Source organism: Cryptomeria japonica, chromosome 8, assembly GCF_030272615.1.
Source record: "Cryptomeria japonica chromosome 8, Sugi_1.0, whole genome shotgun sequence".
In the NCBI taxonomy this organism is placed as follows: domain Eukaryota; kingdom Viridiplantae; phylum Streptophyta; class Pinopsida; order Cupressales; family Cupressaceae; genus Cryptomeria; species Cryptomeria japonica.
Genome location: NC_081412.1, coordinates 536922939 through 536943712, shown reverse-complemented (window position 1 = coordinate 536943712; position 20774 = coordinate 536922939). Strand labels below are relative to the sequence as shown.

The 20774-nt window shown below is 37.2% G+C and overlaps 1 protein-coding gene across 8 annotated transcripts in view; it reads left to right on the top strand.

Moving 5' to 3' along the window:
* The window catches only part of LOC131027668 (uncharacterized), a 279605-nt gene that overhangs the window by 202251 nt on the left and 56580 nt on the right, over positions 1-20774 (top strand). For all 8 annotated transcript variants that reach the window (XM_059209613.1, XM_057957741.2, XM_057957746.2 and 5 more), the window contains one exon: positions 6657-6757. In XM_059209613.1, the coding sequence (XP_059065596.1) occupies positions 6657-6757 (101 nt within the window). The remainder of the gene's footprint in view (positions 1-6656; positions 6758-20774) is intronic.

The window sequence follows — 20774 nt, the reverse complement described above, 5'->3', positions numbered from 1 at the left end:
TCGATCTTGGCCATTCATTTGTTTTTAGAAACTGTATATAAATTCATTCTCTCATTTCATTTCAGTGTGGAGAGATTTATGAAATTGTTGCTTAGAGCTATTTGAGTAATAAAAGTTCTTTATCAGTATTGTGTTGAAACCTTTTTATTGCTAAATGGTTGCACGATTGCATATTCCCTTCAACACTTAGATTAAATTTGCTTAAGTCATTTGCTTTGAAGTTGTTAGATGAATGAAGGATTGGTAAGTTAAGATTGGTGAAATTTTGCTCATGCTTTTGTTGGATGGATGATTTTCATTCAATGTGTAAAGTTAGCCTAAGATTTTGATGTGGATGCTTAACTTCTGCTTTGAGTAATATTGTTCAATTGTTGGTATTATTCATAAGTATGAAAATCTTAAGCACAACCTTAGAAGATTGCACCCACTTTGCGTAGTTGTCCCAGTGTGGCGAAACAAAGTGTAGTTACTAGTTTCACCCAGTCTTTACCATCTCTTGAGTTCATAGGAATAGCCTAGCAATAGTTAGAATTCCTAAACCCTTGTCTTTTTTTTTTTTTTGGAAGTCCTAAATCAATAAATCAAAAAACAAAGAGCAGTCATTGATAAATTCCCGTAAGCCTGGCTTGTGAATGATGCCAGTTGATAATCGTAAGTCCCCCTTGAGATTTTCACCATACACTACCCAAGAACCTATCCCACTAAAGTCACTGGTTCACACATAGACCTTGGAATCGCCATATGATCTTCTCGCAATCTTAGCATAAGCGGTGGTTTTTCAGGAGAGGATAGAGTATCCTTGGGGTATTTTATTCTAATGTTCGGTATATGATAAAATGTACACCAATAGGCCCCAACAAATTTCTTAAAACTGCCTTGTTCTTAGTGGGTAGGTGATGTGGCCACAAACTCCAATATCATTGTGTTTTGTAGGACCCTTCTCCTTGGATGGAGCATCATCGAGTCTTGGCGGATTGCCAAGATTGCTTATGTGTTCGATACTTGATTTGTTGTCAACATATTGTTGGAAGATATGTGTAGATGCCTCGAGTAGCCAACCTTCTTGCCACATACATTCTAATTAGCAAGCACCGACAAACATGGAATCAAGTCGTTCTAGACACTGATGGCACAAAAGGTGACTATTAGGACCCAACAGTTCTTGTTGAAATTTGTGGAAATCCTATTGCAAAGGAAAGCATATGACACATTTCTTGGAGAGGATGGCTAATGGCAGCCAACATGGATCACAATTGAAAATGGAACACTCTCTCCCTAGAAAACAATGGAAGTATGTTATCAACTTGAGGAAATAGGTGGTGAGCGAAGTGATGGATTCTTCTAATTTGGAGTTGGAATGAGGAGAATTAGGCACAAAAGAAGAAAGAACGTTCATGGAACCAAATGATGGAGAAGTTCTTGACCCCCAACATTGCTCTGAGGACAAAACAAGCTCATTCAATGGACTTTTTCATTGGCAAATGGAAAACTACAAAGTTTTCCAACCTGATTGCAACATGTTGCAGATCAGAGAGATTGAAGAAGAAAATGAAAGTCACAACAAGTTAGACATTTCCTCTAGAGTATGAAGAATACAAGGAGGGAGTAGCCAAGTTAGATGACATGCTAGCCCATATTTTTGAGTGGGACAAAGTGATCAAGTACAAGGAGTCTAGAAAGAAGAAAGTGAACTTGGGAGATAAAGGCAATCCATGGGCAATTTTGGTTGAAGATGATTGGGACCCAGTGTTGAAGCCAACAATGTTCAAAATCTTTATGTTATACAAGGACACTTTTTCCTAGAGATATAAGGACTTGAAAGGGATGCCCCTAGAATTATGTGTACACAGGATTCCTCTAGTTCTAGGAGCACACCCAAATGGAAGAGACCCTACAGAATGAACAAGAATTATGATGCCAAAGTCTAGGAGGAGATATAAAAAATGTTGGAAGTCGACATAATTTTCAAGGTCAAGACTAGTGAGTGGGTCTCCTCGATAGTCATCTTCGTAAAGGAATTTGAACAAATTCGAGTATGTGTGGACTTTAAAAGTTTGAATGCAGTAACCATTAAAGACCCCTTCCAATTCCTTTCACTCAATTTTGGAAGAGGTTGCGAATTATGAGATCTACTTCTTCATGGATGGATTCTCCGAGTACAACCAAATAAGCATAGCCAAGGAGGACAAGTTGAAGAATACGTTTGTGGTCGAGGATGGGATGTATACACACAATTAGATGCCATTTGGTCTGTGTAATGCTTTGACAACTTTTTAAAGGATCATCTTACACATCTTTGATTAAATGTCGGTTGGAAGCCTAAAGTGTTTCTGGAGGACTGTCGATCTTCAATGATCAGGAGACCCATTTGAAAGCTCTCAGGGAACGCATGGAACGGTGCAAAGCACGACGATTGGCATTGAACCCAAAGAAGTGTTGATTCATGGCACCACAAGGAAAAGTACTACGACATATTTTTTTAAGCTGAACTAAAGATTGACTGCTCAAATATCTTACCCACTCGACAAAGTGACAATGGCCAACTGTTGACATTTTGTAATGCCCCCTTCCTAATCAGTTTAGTCATGGTGAACCATTAGCCTATTCAGTTGGTTCCTGCAAACTAATGAGTAGGGTTAGGGAACTTTGGAGACAATTTATCCAATTAGTTGGCCATATTAGATGTTTATTTGAGATCTGGTGGTTATTATGTGTGGAATACCTTTTTCTAGAGTGATTTTGGTTGAGTTTTCCAGTACTTACTAGTTTTAGTAAGTTAGTTTTGGGCACCATTTGAGCCAGTTGGCAATGTTTCTATTTTTAGATGTGTCGATGGAAGCAATGGATATCATTATCTCAATATTTCATATAGTCTAGTGATTTTAAATTAAATGATGATAAATGGTTATTTAATAAAGTGAAATTAAAGATTCAACTTTATTGTTATTTAAATATTTTGATAAAGACTAATGGGAGTCGATAGTTAAGTGATAAATTTTATAAGTGGCCCCCTTTAAGACCTGGGACACCACATTGGAGAAATAAGTGAGTTTTAAATTAATTAAAAAGTAAAGGCAAGGGGGTGTAGCTTTTGGGTGGCTATTTAATCTTACTTTTGGGGGCTCATTTGTTATGTTGGAATTGATATTTTGATAAACTTCATTGCTTGAAGAACTAGTTTTCTTTGAAGGTTTGTGAGTACGAAATCCCTTATAAACATCTTCCATGTTGGTGAGAGACCCAAACTAGAGGATTTTGGTGGTTTCATCCGGAAATCACATTGGAGCTTAATGGAGATTCGATTTAGCTTTCTTCTTTAGTTTCCAGGGTCTATAATATTTAGTAATCACTTGTAGAAGGAGATTGAGGAGATTGTTTGCAATTTTTGGTGAGCACTTGAGGAGGTCATACCATATCTAGTGCTGGCCGTATAGCCCAAGGAGTGGCGTGAGCATTGGGGAAGGTGGCCGTTAGGGTTTTATGAGGTTTTTATTGCTGTTTGGAGGCGTTTTGGGCATGCACTATCATTCCCATCATCTTTGTGGTAATTGGAGGTATTCTTGGAGATGCGTCCATTTCTACATAGCTAGTTTGCTGATTTATAGTGCCAGAACATACTTCTTCATTGCTGCATTTTATTGTTATGTCTGAAATATATTTCTAAAGTCATTTCATGAATTGGGTTGTTCATACTTTTGGAAAATATTATATCTTCAGATTTGAAATTAAATATGGAATATTTTAGCCTTGTGGTTTCCTGAATCTTGTCTATTTTCTGAGTTATTTATTTGCTGCATGTGTTTGTATTATCTGCACTCTTCTTTATTACACATGGACTAAGGACCAAGAGAGGGCCTTCAGTGAACTAAAAGTACGATTAATAAGTTCACCAATCCTTGCATACTCAGACTGGAATAAGGAGTTCCACATAGATGTGGATGCATCAAACTATGCAATTGGACCAACATTGGCACGAGTGGGACCTGAAGGATTGGACCAACTAGTCTTCTTCACTAATTGGTTGTTGTCAAAGGTAGAGAAGAATTACAAGACAACAGAGAGGGAAGAGATAGAAATGGTATGTTGAGTGTAGAAGTGTGGGCATTACCACTTGGCAACACCATTCACCTTCTATGTCGATCACCAAACCCTCATTTAGCTAGTGAACAAGCCAATTATCCAAGGTTGGGTAAGTAGGTGACTCTTATTATTGCAAGAACTCACATTTACCATTATTGTTTGGCCAAGGAAAAGCCATGTAATAGCCAACCAATTGTCAAGGATTATGTCGGGTGAACCATGCAAGGGGGTGAATAAAGATTTTCCATATGCTCAATTGTTTCGTATTGCAACACTACCTCCATGGTACAAGAATGTTAGAGAATATCTATCCACTTCCACCTTTTTGAAGGAGATGCTACTAGGAGAGAAGGAAGCTGGTCTTGAAGAGTAAAACTTTCAAGCTCATTAATGAGTTTTTTACATAAAATGGGATCTAACCATGTAGTAAGGCGATGTGTCATGCAGGAGGAAATACCTAGAGTACTTAAAGTAAAACACAAAGGGCTTGTTGGAGGAATATGAGACCAGATGCCATCGCCTAAAAACTTCTGCTAGCAGCTTTGTGGAGGTTGACACTGCACAGATGCCTGAGAATGGGTGCTGGGATGTAACCCCTGTTAGAGACTTGGCAAACCATCGAAGAGAGATTTAATGCCATTGTTCTTATCACAACCTCAAGACCTCTTTGAGAGGTGGAGACTTAATTTCATTGGTCCACTTTAAGTCAGCCAGCTACATAGATGTAGGTGCATTGTTGTAGCCACAAAATACTTCACTAAATGGGCAGAGGACAAAGCACTCCCAGACAACAAGACGGTTAATACAATGAGGTTTTTCTATGAGAAAATTGTCACTAGGAACAACATCCCCATACAAATGATTAGTGATCAAGGAGGATACTTTGTGAATCATGTTATTTTCATAACCTCTCAAGACTGTGCTATCCGAGAGTGAATGGAAAAGTGGAGTCGACAAACAAATTGCTTATTTTGGTCATTCTTAAGTCATTTGATATTAAAGAAGTAGATTAGAAAGAAAAGTTTCAAGCCGTATTGTGGGCATACCAAATGACGTACAAGGTGACAACAAGAAACACACTTTTTCAATTGATTTATGGTAAGGAAGTAGTGGTCCCTATCGAGTACATGGTACCAAGTCTAAGGATTGTTGTGGAGAATTGACTAGGCAATATGGCGAGTTTAAATTAATGCCTCTGCTAGTTGAAAAAACTTGATGAACGAAGGTGCTTGCCCAATGGGCAATGTTGGATTATTTGTCATTGATGTTAAAGGATATTGGAGGTCAAGCGATATCGGTCAAGATGAAGATGACTAATTATCAAAACTCATTGAATTTTGGTGCCCAAGTTATGGTGCCTATGTTGGTGAAATCATTGATGATGCTGTTGTGGTTATTCACCCAACCTAGGTGAAAGTAAATTAATTTTTTTTTTGAAATTAAATTCTAGCCAACCTCTTTTGGAGTTAATTAAAATTGCAAATATTCTTTTTATGTAATGAGCTGACCCATGTTAAGAGGCCTTGAAAATAAAAATAAAATAATACTTTGCTAGGGTTGACCTCCCGAATGGAGCACCCAATTTTGGTACGAAAGGGTGCATATAAATTAAATGTTGCCACATCTTGTAAAGTGACCTCTCCCCATCTCCAGACTCTATAGAACATAGTTTGTAATCCCTTATTTAGTTCTTATTTGTAGTTAAATTCACCATTTTAACCTTGATAAGATTGATGTATGTTCAGAATAAGAATACATACATAAATAAAACAAAGATTTATTAAAGAAATAAACATACATATTAAATATGTAAATTCTCAGCTAGTTTCACCAATGCTCACCTTGATAAAAATAGATCATACATTCATATTCACAATAAAAAGAAACACATAGGTGATTTTTTTTTTTCTTGTTAATTGTCTTTCGCTAAGCTTTATTTTCATTTCCCAGTTTTTGAAAAAGAATATGGCATGGAGATCTCACAAGTCTAAAGACTTTTTTTTTGGTCAATGATATGTATTGAACTCTAACATTGGTTTATATATGAAGAAAATTAGTAATATGTGTGCTTTTGAAGAATATTTCTTAAAAATTGTGTATTTTAAATGTTCAATAAATTTGGCTAGTCATTGCCAAGCTTTTCCTTGAGATTTTTGCTGATTTTTGAGTTTTTAAACTTTTGGGTCAGCCAAGTTATTGTAAAGTCCAAGTTTAATCTATGATTGCTATAACCTGTAGTTCAATATTATGGTACCTAATTCTGTACAAACATTGACACATTTGTGTGATTGAATGACATTGCTTGTTTCAGAAAATGTAGTTGTCTATTTTATTTGCATTCGTTCCTTAAAATATTTTGTTCATAGTTACTACCGACTATATCCAATTCAAATTACTTCAAATAATTTATTTGGTGGGTATGTTTTCTCTTGATTCTTTGAATAATGTTCAGTTATCATACATGGCTATAATTTCTCAGTTATTCTTAAGTTGTTTAATACATATCATTGCCGTGCTTTTCCAAATTGTAACGATATAATCGGGAACTAAAATTTATTTCTTTGTTTTCTTTCTAGCACCTTTTTTTGAGCCACTACTTGAAGGGATTAATCGGAGTGAGGCAAGGCGCCGTGGTTTGATGCTTTTTTGCTCTGTATATTTAAATGTTAATGCTAGGGTACGCATTCTCAACTTACCATTTTGAAATGGTATTGTGTCTTATTAATGTGCACTGATAAAGGGTGGTTAGAATTTAGAATGATTATGATTTGGGGATTAGAATAATGAAATATAGTGACTATCACTACATTTTGATTAAAATAATATACATCAAATAAACTTTTTTTTATATGCTGTTAGTAACTCTTAAGTGTTAGATTGTAACTTGCATCTGAACATGAAGTTATTGTGAATATTGTTGTATCTTGTAGATCTGTAGGTCTCTAGTCAAATAATAAACATGCATCTATAAACTAACCAAGCTTATTGTGCACAAACCAAACTTTGAGCTTTTGCCAATTCAAACAAGTTTTGGAACTAAATCAGATGAGGAAGTGGGTCCATGATGTTCAAAAATGACTTTCTCTCACTGCTGATATAAACCTTAGAATTATTTCGTGCAATCTTCAAATTCTGCTTAGGTACCAAACCTGATATAAAAGCAAATGAGGGTCACAAATGCATCATATATATTGAATATGCAATCCTTCTCCTTCATATCTTGTCTGATCCTTTAATGCTAATCTTCAGTGGAAACCTCAGTTCAAACATGATAGAAAAGGTAATTGATCCATGCATGTGATGTGTGGTGAAATGAATTTTTTTGTGGAGTGTTTGTGGTGTCTCTGCACCTCCATACATCCTCTTTTAACTTGTGTGCTTTAAATGGTCTTTTCAATATCTCATCCTAAGGTCCTTCCTTATATTTGACATGGTCTTATGCTAACAGGGGCTTAGAATACTTTCCGTTCTGAGGTCCAAATTTAGACCATAGTTAAATTAATTTAAGCAGTAAAGGCATAAGGATATTAAAGTCTTTGCATTTGCTACAGCTCTAACACAATAAGTTGTCAATGATCATATATGCTTTAGTTATAAGCGTTTTACAATTTTTATTTTTTTTTGTTAAGAATCAACCCTTTCTCCTTATTGTGCATGTAAATAAGCATCCACTAACTGACAATGTGTAATATAACTATGTTCAGCTCTGACAGTATGGGTTTACCAGGCTTTGTAATGTGTATGATCGTCATCATGTCCTTATTTCATAGTCATCTTTTCTTTTTACTTGCCATTAAATTCCATTGTGGCAAACATAAGAAGTTGATAACTTCAAACTTCATTATTAAATTCCATTGTGAGAAAGTATGGACAGATAGCCATGGAATGTGGAACTGCTTGTGCAATCAACCTGAAATCTGCAATAGGCTCTTTAGCTGGAAGTGGAAAGGAAAACATTAATTATAGTATGACATTGCATCGAGAATGTCATCCACTATATGGGGATTATGTTAGTTTTAGTGATCAGATTTAAGTAAACTCAGAAATTAACTTAAATGTAAACACACAAGAGACACAAAACACAATATAATCTGGGAAAACCTCCCACACAAAACACAATATACTCTGCGAAAACCTCCCACATAAAACACAATATACCCTAGGAAAACCTCCCTCCTGGAGGAAAAACCCAGCATCAAAGATCCAGATCAAAACCCTTTAGTATGAGCAAATTACAATTACAGTAAGGATCAGATCACTTATCTGATAAGACTCCCATTCTAGGGCAGTGCTTTGTCAATATGAATTCCTTTATGTGCAGACCCTAATCTGAAGATGCACAGGCAGGGTTTCGGCTGTAAGGTAGATGATTGTCACAGCTTGATATCACCCAACAAATCTGCCAATAAGTCTGCTACCTGAAGATGCACAGATCTGAAATGGAATGGAGCTTGACATGCACAATATTTAGCACATATGTGAAGGAGATCTACAGCCTGGTCTGGCATACAAATTTGCCCAGCTGTTATGAAGCAATTCGTTGATTTTGTGAAGACCAATTTGCTGAAGAAGAGCAGAGAGGATATTCGCTAGGGCAGAATATTTTATTGCTAGGAATGATTGATTGAATCTATATATATGATTGCCATGATTGAGTCTTGTTATATACAAGACTCAATCCTCTTACATAGGTTGGCCTAGCCTCATTAGGCCGACTTCTTCATATTATTTTCCTTTTGACAAGTTTGGCGCCCAAATCAAGTTACATTTTCCAATTGGGCCCAACCCAATAATTTGATTACAAGTTATATAAATAATTGCATATCACACGTTTCACCTGGGGCTGCACTCAATTTCAAGTTATATTATGAGTCTCCCTTACATTTAACTTAATCACAAGTTACATGGTGTGATTTTGGGCCCAGACCAATAGTAATTTAATTGCACAAGTTATACACCAAATTTGAATTGCATTTAAGCAACATTTAAATTTGAAACATAATCCAAGCTAGCTATAATTTCAATAGATTACACACACCCATGGCCATACAACTAATGATCTAAGTTAGAGGGCTATACAAATGAGTTGCCAATGTTGCAGAATCATTTTGACTAAACTCTTCTTTGAATTGGATGTACAACTAAACATGGAAGCCTTTTTTCCATTGGCTGAGGGAACACAATGGATGTGAATACTCCATTTCATGGTACATCAATTTTCAGACCTATCACATCACAATTGCCTAAATTTGTAGGTTGTGCAATGCTTTCCTAGAAATGTATGGCTTCAACCCACTGCTCAAAATTGTCAATAGGTTGTATGGTTTTTCCAAATTTTCTTTTAGGTTGTATGATAGATGATGTTATTGTAGACCAAAGACTACTTGTAGGCCAAATGGTGGTCAGCTAATACTTTATAGAGTTTGTGTAGGGCACAATGATGCTTTGTATTTTCCGTGTATGATCATATGGTTGTTGCAACAGTGGAACTTCTAGATTTAATTATGATATCTTCCTCTTTGTGGCATACAGTTGGTGTTTAAGACTATACCAAGGATGTGGTATGCCAAATAGATGAAAATAATCCAGGTGTGTATGGCAGAATTTGGAAAGCCCATGGGATGTACATTAGGACATCAAATAGATTGTATGGTGTGTATGATCACCCCCTCTGTGCTAGACCAAATTTCGTGCCTATCTACTCACTATAATTTTGTCAAATAGTTTGCTTGCAAGCTATTTACCGGTTTTCTGATTTGTTCTCAGTTTGTAGTGTTGGCAAGAGACACTGTTCCGGTGAAGATGGATGCTTGAGAGATGCTTAGGGGTTGTGATTGAGGGCAACTCAATTCAGATATCACATTCGGTGTACATAGATTTGACTTATTGGAAGTCATATTGTTCATAAGGCATAAGTTTGGAAGGTTGAACATTGTAACCGGTAGAGCATGAAATCATTGTGCATATCTTGATTTTGGTGATGTAATTTTGGCTGCGGTGATCAAGGCAATTCATTCAAGGTTCGAGGCGGATTATTTCGGTATATCGTATGTTGTGATCTTGATATCCGGTGTTGAGTCGTGAGCAAATTTAGAAGTTCGGTATTTGGTAATTCAGTTAAATCAGAGCTATTCTGGTATAATGTATGTTGTGGATTATTTGGGTTGATTTCGGTGATTAGTTTCATGTTCGAGGTGATTGGACCGACTTATGGGAAGCTTATTATCATCTTGTTTTGGTCCACATTTGGATCTGTGGACGGATTGAACCGACTTGGTGATACATGTTTCATGTTGCGTGTTATGCGGTTTTTGGAAGCCGACATGGTTAACGATTCTTTTTGTTGGTGTGGATATATAAGATCGATTTAATCGAACATTTTGATGTGTGTTGTGAGCAAGGAAGTGTGTACGAGCAAATTTGCAAGGTTGGTGAATATGGTTGAAGATTTTGGTGCTTCGGTGTATGATAGTGCAGGAAAACAGAGTAGAGAAACAAAACAGCTGCACAAGTTGATCTGAGCCTAACCGGAACTGCATTTTGGCATATGTAGATGCTATGCTTCAGTTCATTCATCATTGTAATCATTTGTAATAGCCTGTAAGGCAGCGAGCCTTCCTCCGGGTTGTAGCCCTTTTGTAATTGAGCAGTGAGCTCTAGGCAATGTGCCTGAATGCGAGTGCATTCCCTTTATGTAATATTATCATACTTCTGGCCATAGTATAATAATATTGTGGGTTCAAATCCCACCATGGTTTTTCCCTTTCCGAGTCTCCACGTAAAAATCTCGGTGTTGTGGTTGTTAACTTTATGTTGCTGCATTTTGCTTTCATTCAAATGCATCTGGTGGTTTAAGGATCAGCTTAATAAGTTCGAAAATTGTAAAACACTGATTCACCCCCCCCCTCCGCTCTCAGTGTTCATTGATTCCAACGTGTAGTTGATTGAAAGGGGTTTAGAAAGAAAAGACATACATGAACATAAAACAAATAGTGATATTGCAGATTGCTATAATAACTTCAACAAGATTGAGCCAAATGCATTATTTATTCTAACTCCACAATTCTGGAAAACATTAACAACAAACTATAACTTAGTTTCCCATACACAATGAAAACATTACAATATTTTGCATAACACATCGCTATGTAATGTCGCTACTAGTTAGGGATCACTATCCTGCAAAAACAGATTGTTAGAATACAACAAACATGTAAATATATATATATATATATATATATATATGTAATCTAAATTGCCACCGAATTTAAAAATACTTAATTAACATAATCATAATTTTAATCTAAAAAAAGGATACGAATGCCATACAAAGTATGTCCTTAGGCGGCCGTGAAGCTCCCCTTCTTGGAACCCATCTTGGTTCCAAGCCCTCCAGGAAGTCGAAGGTGAATTTGACTCCTGTCTTGAATGTAATTTCTTACATCCAAGCCCTCCAAGAAATCGAAGGTTATTTCGATTCCTGTCTTGGATGTAACCTCTTACACCCAAGCCCTCCAAGGAAGACCATGTGTCATTCCTTGCCTTGGGTGATGCATCCCATCACCCAAGTCCTCGGAGTGGACCGGCCAGATCCAACTCCTCTTGGTTGAACTTAATCAACCAAGCCCTACATATGCATATCAATAATCAGTATATATACTGCCCTAGGGATTTCATAATCCCTTCCTTAGACTAAGGGAGTTTCCTCCCTTTAGCCTCCAACATGTGTTTACATTTGTATTTATGATGCACTTTGATGATTTAGTACTATTTTATTTCCTAATCTACATTTTATGTTAACATGTAATCCTAATGTAATATTAAATATACCCTATCATTGTTGACATATGCATTACACCTTCCTTGATAACATCTATATTCCTTAATCATTCCCTATGAGCAGATTAGTATATTAGTTAATTGTATTCCTTAATGCCCACATGTTTTAGCCTTAATATATTCTTACTACTGCTCAATGAAATGTACTTTAATTAGTATTAACATATTAATTATCATCCTTAATTAATGCGCAATGAAACATATATTAATTAACATTAACATCTATTAATTATCATACTTATTAATACTCAATGAAATATACATTAGTTACTATTACCATATATTAATTCACATTAATATATTAATTTATAATATATTATACTTTACCTCTTACCTGCTGGTCACAAAGTCTGCTCCTGACTGCTCTCCCGTCTTATCTCCTCCCCTTCCTATGCGGTGGCTGCTTCCCTTTATAGCCTTGTGAAGGGCTGTGACCCTCCACGATCCCTTTCCGCACCAAGGGGTGCGGTGGTAATCACAGCCCATGCTGCGATTACCATCGCACCTCTTGGTGCGGGGGAATCGGGAGGGTTATAATTTTTAAATATATAATGATACTACGTTTTGCCTTTGTAATATTAAATGTAATACTTTTTCATTAAAATAATAATATAACACTTCTTTCATTATATTAAATATATGATATTTTAAATAATTCTTTCCTTAACATGTATTTCCTCTTTTCAATATATTACTTATTTTAAATATATTTCCTCTATTTAATATAATACTTATTTTATCATATTAGTCATGTATTTACAATAATCTTATTTACTCGATCCATATGCTTAATATTATTTACATAACTTTATATCAGGTGCTAATGCGGGTTTATCACAGTCCCTCCGTCTCAATTTTGCTTGTCCTCAAGCATCTTTAGGTCTTCCTCCTTTTCCCAAGTAGCATCCTTGTTTGGGAGATTCTTCCATTTAATCAGGTGTTCGGTAACGGTTCTGTTCCTGAGCTCTTTCTGCTGTGTATCTAGAATGATCTCGGGGTACAAGGTGAGTTTCCCTTCATCATCTAGGGGTGGTAGTTCCTTGCAAGGAGCCAAGTGTTGCCCGAGAACCTTTTTGAGTCGGGAGACATGGAACACATTATGTATTTTATTGTCTTTGGGAAGTTCTATTTCATAAGCTACTTCCCCAACCCTTCGAATTACCTTATAGGGTCTGTAGAACCTTGGTTTCAATTTTTCAGCCACATTCTTCTTGAGGGAGGATTGCTTATATGGTTGTAGCCTTAAAAACACGAAGTCTCTGGCCTTAAAAGTCCTTTCTAAACGCTTCTTGTTTGCATAGATCTTTTGTTGATTTTGGGCTTGTTGTTAATTCTCTTTCAACGTCTTCATGATATCCCTACTTTGTTGAACAAAATCTTGTGCTTTTGGTACTTTGCTTTTTTGGTTTATTAGTTCACCAAAACTTGTGGCCTCATAGCCATACAAGGCTTGGAAAGGGCTCATTCCGATTGACATGTGGTGCGTCGTATTGTAGCAATGTTCTCCTAGGTGTAACCATTTGATCCAGGCGGTCTGTTGCCCTGTAACATAATTCCTTAGGTAGCCCTCTATCCATTTGTTCACTATTTCAGTTTGCCCATCAGTTTGAGGGTGGTAACTGGTACTAGGGGTCAAAATCGTTCTTGCCATTCTGAAGAGTTCCTACCAGAATTGACTAATAAACTTGCTATCTCTGTCACTGACAATATTCAAGGGGATTCCATGGAGTCTGAAAATCTCCTTGAAGAATAAATCAGCTATTTGGTGGGCTTTGTATTTGGTGGAGACCGCAAAGAAATGGGCATATTTTGTGAGTCTATCTACTACCATAAAGATGCTATCTTTACCTTGTGTCCTTGGCAATCCTGTTATGAAGTCCATCGAGATGCTCTCCCACTTCTGTTTGGGAATAGGTAATGGTTGAAGTAATCCGGCTGGGTGAGTGAGTTCTGTTTTATTGCGTTGACATGTTAGGCACTCTTGTACATATCTTTGGATGTCTCTCTTTTGGTCTTTCCATGCATATTTTTCCCTGATGTGTTTATAAGTTTTATAATATCCTTGGTGTCCTGCTAAGGGGTTATCATGGAATTCTTTTAGGAGCTTGTTTTTGAACTTGGTTTGAGGGGTCAAGTATATCCTTCCCTTATACAATATGAGGTCTCCTTTAACTTGAAAGTCTTCATTGGGAAGGTTTCCCTCTAAGATTCCCTTTGTTTGTGGATCTTGGTTGTATTCATTAAGGATTTCTTCCTTCCAATCCCTTGAGATGCTGGTAAGGGCATTGAGGTGGGCTCTGCGGGACAATGCATCTGCTGCCTTGTTATTCACCCCTTTCACATATTCTATATCGAAGTCATAGGCTTGTATTTTGCTCACCCATTTTTGTTGCCTATCATTGAGGTCTCTTTGGCTCAAGAAGAAGCGTAGACTGTTATGATCGGTTTTCACACTGAATTTCCCACAGACGAGGTATTGGCGAAATTTGGCTAAGGCGTGCATTATGGCTAGCATCTCTTTGTCATAGATAGAGTAGTGTCTCTTTGCTTCGGTGAGTTTATGGCTCTCAAAAGCTAGGGGGTGTTTCTTTTGCATGAGGACTGCCCCAATTCCCTCCTCGGATGCATCACATTGTAGTTCAAAAGGTATAGAAAAGTCGGGAATGGCCAATACGGGGCATGAGCTCATGGTTATCTTAAGTTGTTCGAAGGCTTGTTGGGCTTGGTCATTCCATGTGAAGGCTCCTTTCTTCGTTAGGTCGGTGAGGGGTGCTGCTATTTTGGAGAAACCTTTTACAAAACGTCTATAGTAGTTGCATAGTCCCACAAACCCTCTTAACTATGTTAAGGTTCTAGGGATGGGCCATTCTTTGATGGCTTTGATTTTTTCCTCATCCACACTTACTCCTACTTCACTAATTTTGTGTCCTAGGTATATGATTTCTTTCATCCCAAATTCACACTTGGAGGCTTTAGCATATAAGGATTCAGTTTCAAGAATATTTAATACCTCTTCGATGTGCAGGAGATGTTCTTCCCATGTCTTGCTATAAATGAGTATATCATCGAAGAAGATTAGAAGAAATTTCCTCAATTGTTGCCTGAATGTATGATTCATGCATGACTGAAAGGTGGCCGGTGCGTTAGTGAGGCCAAATGGTGGAACCAAAAATTCGAAATGTCCATAGTGACATATGAATGCGGTCTTGGGGATGTCTTCCTTCCTCATTCTGATCTGATGGTACCCTGACCTTAGATCGATTTTAGAGAAATATTTTGCCCCGTGAAGTTCATCCATTAGTTCATCAATTCTTGGGATAGGGCATCTGTTCTTTATAGTCTTTTTATTTAGGGCTTGGTAATCTATGCACATCCTCATCGTCCCGTCTTTTTTCTTGACCAATACTACTGAAGAAGCAAAAGGGCTGCTGCTTGGTTGGATGTGTCCCATTTCTAATAATTCTTTTATGGTTTTTTCAATCTCTTCTTTGAATTTGTGTGGGTGGCGGTAAGGAGTGGTAATTACCGGTTTTGCTCCTTCTTCTAATTCAATGGAATGCTCAAATCCCCTTTTTGGTGGTAAGCCTAGAGGGATGTCTTCGAAGACCTTTTTGTGTCTTCTAAGGATGGGTTGTATATCACTCTGAATGTTTTGACCTTCGGATTGAGATTTATCCAAGATCATACATTGAGCGATCCACTCTCCTTGATCATGTCGAAGAATTTTCTCCATTTTATTGCAAGATACTATTTTTGGAGAACCGTCTGGGATTCCTTTTAATGTTATCTCCCTCCCTTCATGTTAGAAACATATCTCTCGATTTGGACTATCCATGGTGAATCGTCCCAATGAATTTATCCATGGCATTCCCAAAACGATGTCATTCTCTAGGTTCACCACGAAGAAGTTCCTCATAATTGTATGTCCCCCTAGGGTGACTTCCAATTGAGTGATAACTTTAGTGCATTTGTCTATGACTCCGTTACCCATAATCACTTCAAATCCTTCAAATTCTTGAGTTTTTAACCTTCTCTTTGCTGCCAAGTGTTTGCTAATGAAGTCACGTGATGCTCCTGTGTCCACTAACGCAATTACTTTCTGTCCTTTGATAGTTCCTTTGAGCTTGAAGCACCTATTTTCACTCCCTTGAGTGATGACTGCCAAGGTACTTGGTTCATTGCTTTCAAATCTGGCTCTTTTGTATGGTCTTTCCTCATCTTGTATTTCTTCTGTGTTATTTAGCTGTCCTCTTTTACATTCATGGCCTCTCCCCCATGGGGCCTTGCATTTGAAACAAAACCCCTTCTCCACCAAGTTGTCTCTCTCCTTACATTGGTGATTGTAACTCCAAGGTTTTTTGCACAAGCGGCAGGGTTTTTCTTTGCGGTCATTCTGGTGTCCTTCATTCCTATATGGTGTTTTGGTTGAGGTATTCTTGGGAGCACTAAATTCAACCATTCTAGTTTTCTTGATGGCTTCTCCTAAGTTCTGTGGTTCCAGGGGTTTCACAAAATTCTTAATAGAGTTTTTTAGGCTGAGCCTCTTCTGGGATAGGTCGGGAACCATTACTGACAAGTTTTGGAATTGGTCTATAAAGTCTTCAATGGTTCCTACTTGTTTAAGGTGTGTTAACTGTTGGAAGTACCATTCGGAGTCCTTTTGGTCGAATTGGCTAATGAGCCTTTGGGTGAACTCATTGTAGGTGGCGACATTTTTGTGTCCTAAGGTAATGAGACCGTTATGCCACCAATTATGGGCGGTTCCGGTTAAATGTAGTATGGCAAATTTAATAGCATCTCCTTCAGTCATGGGGCTGTATGAAAGATAGGTGTCTAGTTTTTGTACCCAAGCTTGGGCGACATCCTTCCCTGTCCCATCAAACCATGGTAGGGACATTTTGTTGACTTTAGCTTTAAGGTCATTACCCATAGGTTTTCTCCTTCTACCTTCACTAGTTTTGGATTCACAGAAGTCCCTAAAGGACACTACCCTCTAAACTTCTGGCTCTAATCTAGCATAAATTTGGGCGATTTCTTCCACCCCAAGTGTGGCTGGTTCCTCTTCTTCCCTTACACGTTCCTCTCTAGGTAGAAATTCGGGAATTGTTTGTCTAGATCTCTGAGGAGATCGTTCGTTATCAGCGTGATTAGAGTGTACCTCTCTCCTATGGTTTTGCATATCTCTATTGTTGCTGTTTGTACTTTGGAGGATTAATTGGCTCATTCTTTCGAATTTCTCATTGGTCTGTTCCATGAAAGTCTGAAGTTGTTTGGCCAATTGATCGGCCATTGCCTTTGCTCCTTTCTTCCTCTGATATATGATCATAAACTAAGAACCCTTCCCATAGGTTGGCAAGATTATGCTCTGATACCACTGTAATGTCCCTACTAGTTAGGGATCACTATCCTGCAAAAACAGATTGTTAGAATACAATAGACATGTAAATATATATGTAATCTAAATTGCCACCGAATTTAAAAATACTTAATTAACATAATCATAATTTTAATCTAAAAAAAGGATACGAATGCCATACAAAGTATGTCCTTAGGCGGCCGTGAAGCTCGCCTTCTTGGAACCCATCTTGGTTCCAAGCCCTCCAAGAAGTCGAAGGTGAATTCGACTACTGTCTTGAATGTAATTTCTTACATCCAAGCCCTCCAAGAAATCGAAGGTTATTTCGATTCCTGTCTTGGATGTAACCTCTTACACCCAAGGCCTCCAAGGAAGACCATGTGTCATTCCTTGCCTTGGGTGATGCATCCCATCACCCAAGTCCTCGGAGTGGACCGGCCAGATCCAACTCCTCTTGGTTGAACTTAATCAACCAAGCCCTACATATGCATATCGATAATCAGTATATATACTGCCCTAGGGATTTCATAATCCCTTCCTTAGACTAAGGGAGTTTCCTCTCTATAGCCTCCAACATGTGTTTACATTTGTATTTATGATGCACTTTGATGATTTAGTACTATTTTATTTCCTAATCTACATTTTATGTTAACATGTAATCCTAATGTAATATTAAATATACCCTATCATTGTTGACATATGCATTACACCTTCCTTGATAACATCTATATTCCTTAATCATTCCCTATGAGCAGATTAGTATATTAGTTAATTGTATTCCTTAATGCCCACATGTTTTAGCCTTAATATATTCTTACTACTGCTCAATGAAATGTACTTTAATTAATATTAACATATTAATTATCATCCTTAATTAATGTGCAATGAAACATATATTAATTAACATTAACATCTATTAATTATCATATTTATTAATACTCAATGAAATATACATTAGTTACTATTACCATATATTAATTCACATTAATATATTAATTTATAATATATTATACTTTACCTCTTACCTGCTGGTCACAAAGTCTGCTCCTGACTGCTCTCCCGTCTTATCTCCTCCCCTTCCCTTGTGGTGGCTGCTTCCCTTTATAGCCTTGTGAAGGGCTGTGACCCTCCACAATCCCTTTCCGCACCAAGGGGTGCGGTGGTAATCACAGCCCATGCTGCGATTACCATCGCACATCTTGGTGCGAGGGAATCGGGAGGGTTATAATTTTTAAATATATAATGATACTACGTTTTGCCTTTGTAATATTAAATGTAATACTTTTTCATTAAAATAATAATATAACACTTCTTTCATTATATTAAATATATGATATTTTAAATAATTCTTTCCTTAACATGTATTTCCTCTTTTCAATATATTACTTATTTTAAATATATTTCCTCTATTTAATATAATACTTATTTTATCGTATTAGTCATGTATTTACAATAATCTTATTTACTCGATCCATATCCTTAATATTATTTACATAACTTTATATCAGGTGCTAATGCGGGTTTATCACACGCTGCTCCAGGTCTGATAATAAAATCTGAGTACATTAACAGCGTTACAAACCCTGCATCTTCACAATCCAACTTCGTATAGCACAGTTCTAGCCATGTACGGCTTGCAATGAACTCCCAAAATATGTAAATTAACACCAGCAGATCATTCATAGCAAACAACCATTAATCTATCCTCAAATCCTCCAATCGAATCCTTCCTGGCACTGACTATTAGCTTCGACGACTACCACAAACTTATGATTTATCTTGAAGCTCAAACTCAAATCCTCCTGTCTATGTCTTTCAACAACGAAGAGAATGTTAGCATAGGGGGATTTCGTCCTCGAGGCCTAATTAATAGATTTCCAAGAAATCCAATAGCATAATATTAACTTCATTCAAGCATGCTGAAAGAGGTCTCTTCAATCTCTTTTATAGCCCTTTCTAAGAGCTCATTCACGTCTCTTGTCAATGTGGGATAAACAAATTCACCTTTTGTGCCCTTTCCTATAATTTCGGGATTTTTGCTTTTTTGCCCCTATTTTCTCGCAATTGCTTTTTTGGCCCCTATTTTATCGCGATTGCTTTTTCTTTAATATTCCCCATACCATGTAACATGATTTTGCTTCAACTTAAGTCCCCAAACACTTTTTTAATGTCTCCAATGTATTATAGAATAAAGGGGAACTCTTTTATTTAAATATTTCCCACAACTATAGTCTATGCATTAATAAAGTTATGTAATTAAATTTAACTTTTATAAAATAACTTTATTAATGCATAATAAATCATATCAATGATAAATTAATCGTCTTGTCGATTTTAAACAATTATAATTGACATATCATTGTCATTGGATGTCCAGCCATGTCTAGAATGACTTACTATAAATACTAAGTGTTCCCAAAAATGCCTCAAAAGCCCTCAGAATGGCCTGCAACTGAAACGATCTAGGCCAAATGGCCTCTAAGTCCCTTTAATGTCCTAGTTAGCCTATAGGACCATGGGGAAATAGGTTAACGACAACATCATGCTATGAATGGTAGAAAGGGGACATTGCAGTCCGCCCTTCCCAAAATTGCTTGCCGTCAAGCAATTTCAATTCTGGATGCTGCAAGATCTGATCACTCTCCCATGTAGCATCCTCAACTGACAGGTTCCTCTACTTAATCAAATATTCCTTGATCGTCCTTGTCCGAATTGTTCTCTCCCTGGTATCAATGATTACCTTTGGAACCAATATCAACTTCCCTTTTTCATCCAAAGGTGGTAACTCTGTTGACGACACTTTATTATGGCCTAAGGCTTTTATCAGACTGGAGACATGAAATACATTATGTACCTTACTGTTGGCTGGCAATTCTAGCTCATAGGCCATCTCCCCAATGCGTTGAGTGACTCTAAATGGACCATAAAATCGTGGCTTAAGTTTCTTAGCACCACTCTTCTTCAGAGAAGACTGTCTGGAAGGCTGGAGTCTCAGATATACCATATCACCAATCTCAAAGTTGCGCTCAATCCTGTGCTGATCAACATATAGCTTCTGCTGATTCTGAGCCTATTGAATATTCTCCTTAAGTGATCTCAGAATATCCTAGCTATCTTGTAACCAATCCCGTGCACTTGATACCCGACTATCTCCAAAAAGAAGATCTGTGAAGCTAGGAGCTTCATACCCATATAATGCCATGAACAGAGACATCCTGATCGACATGTGATAGGTGGTATTGTAACAATACTTAGCTAAATAAAGCCATTTGATCCAAGCCTTCTACTGCCTCGATACATAGTTCCGCAAGTACCCCTCAACCCACTTATTAACAGTTTCCGTCTGTCCATCTGTCTGTGGATGATGGCTAGTGCTAGGAGTGAGCTCAGTGCCACTCAATCTAAAAAGTTCTTGCCAGAATAGACTCAGGAACTTACTGTCCCTATCACTTACTATGTTCTTAGGTATCCCATGAAGCCTAAACACCTCTCGAAAGAA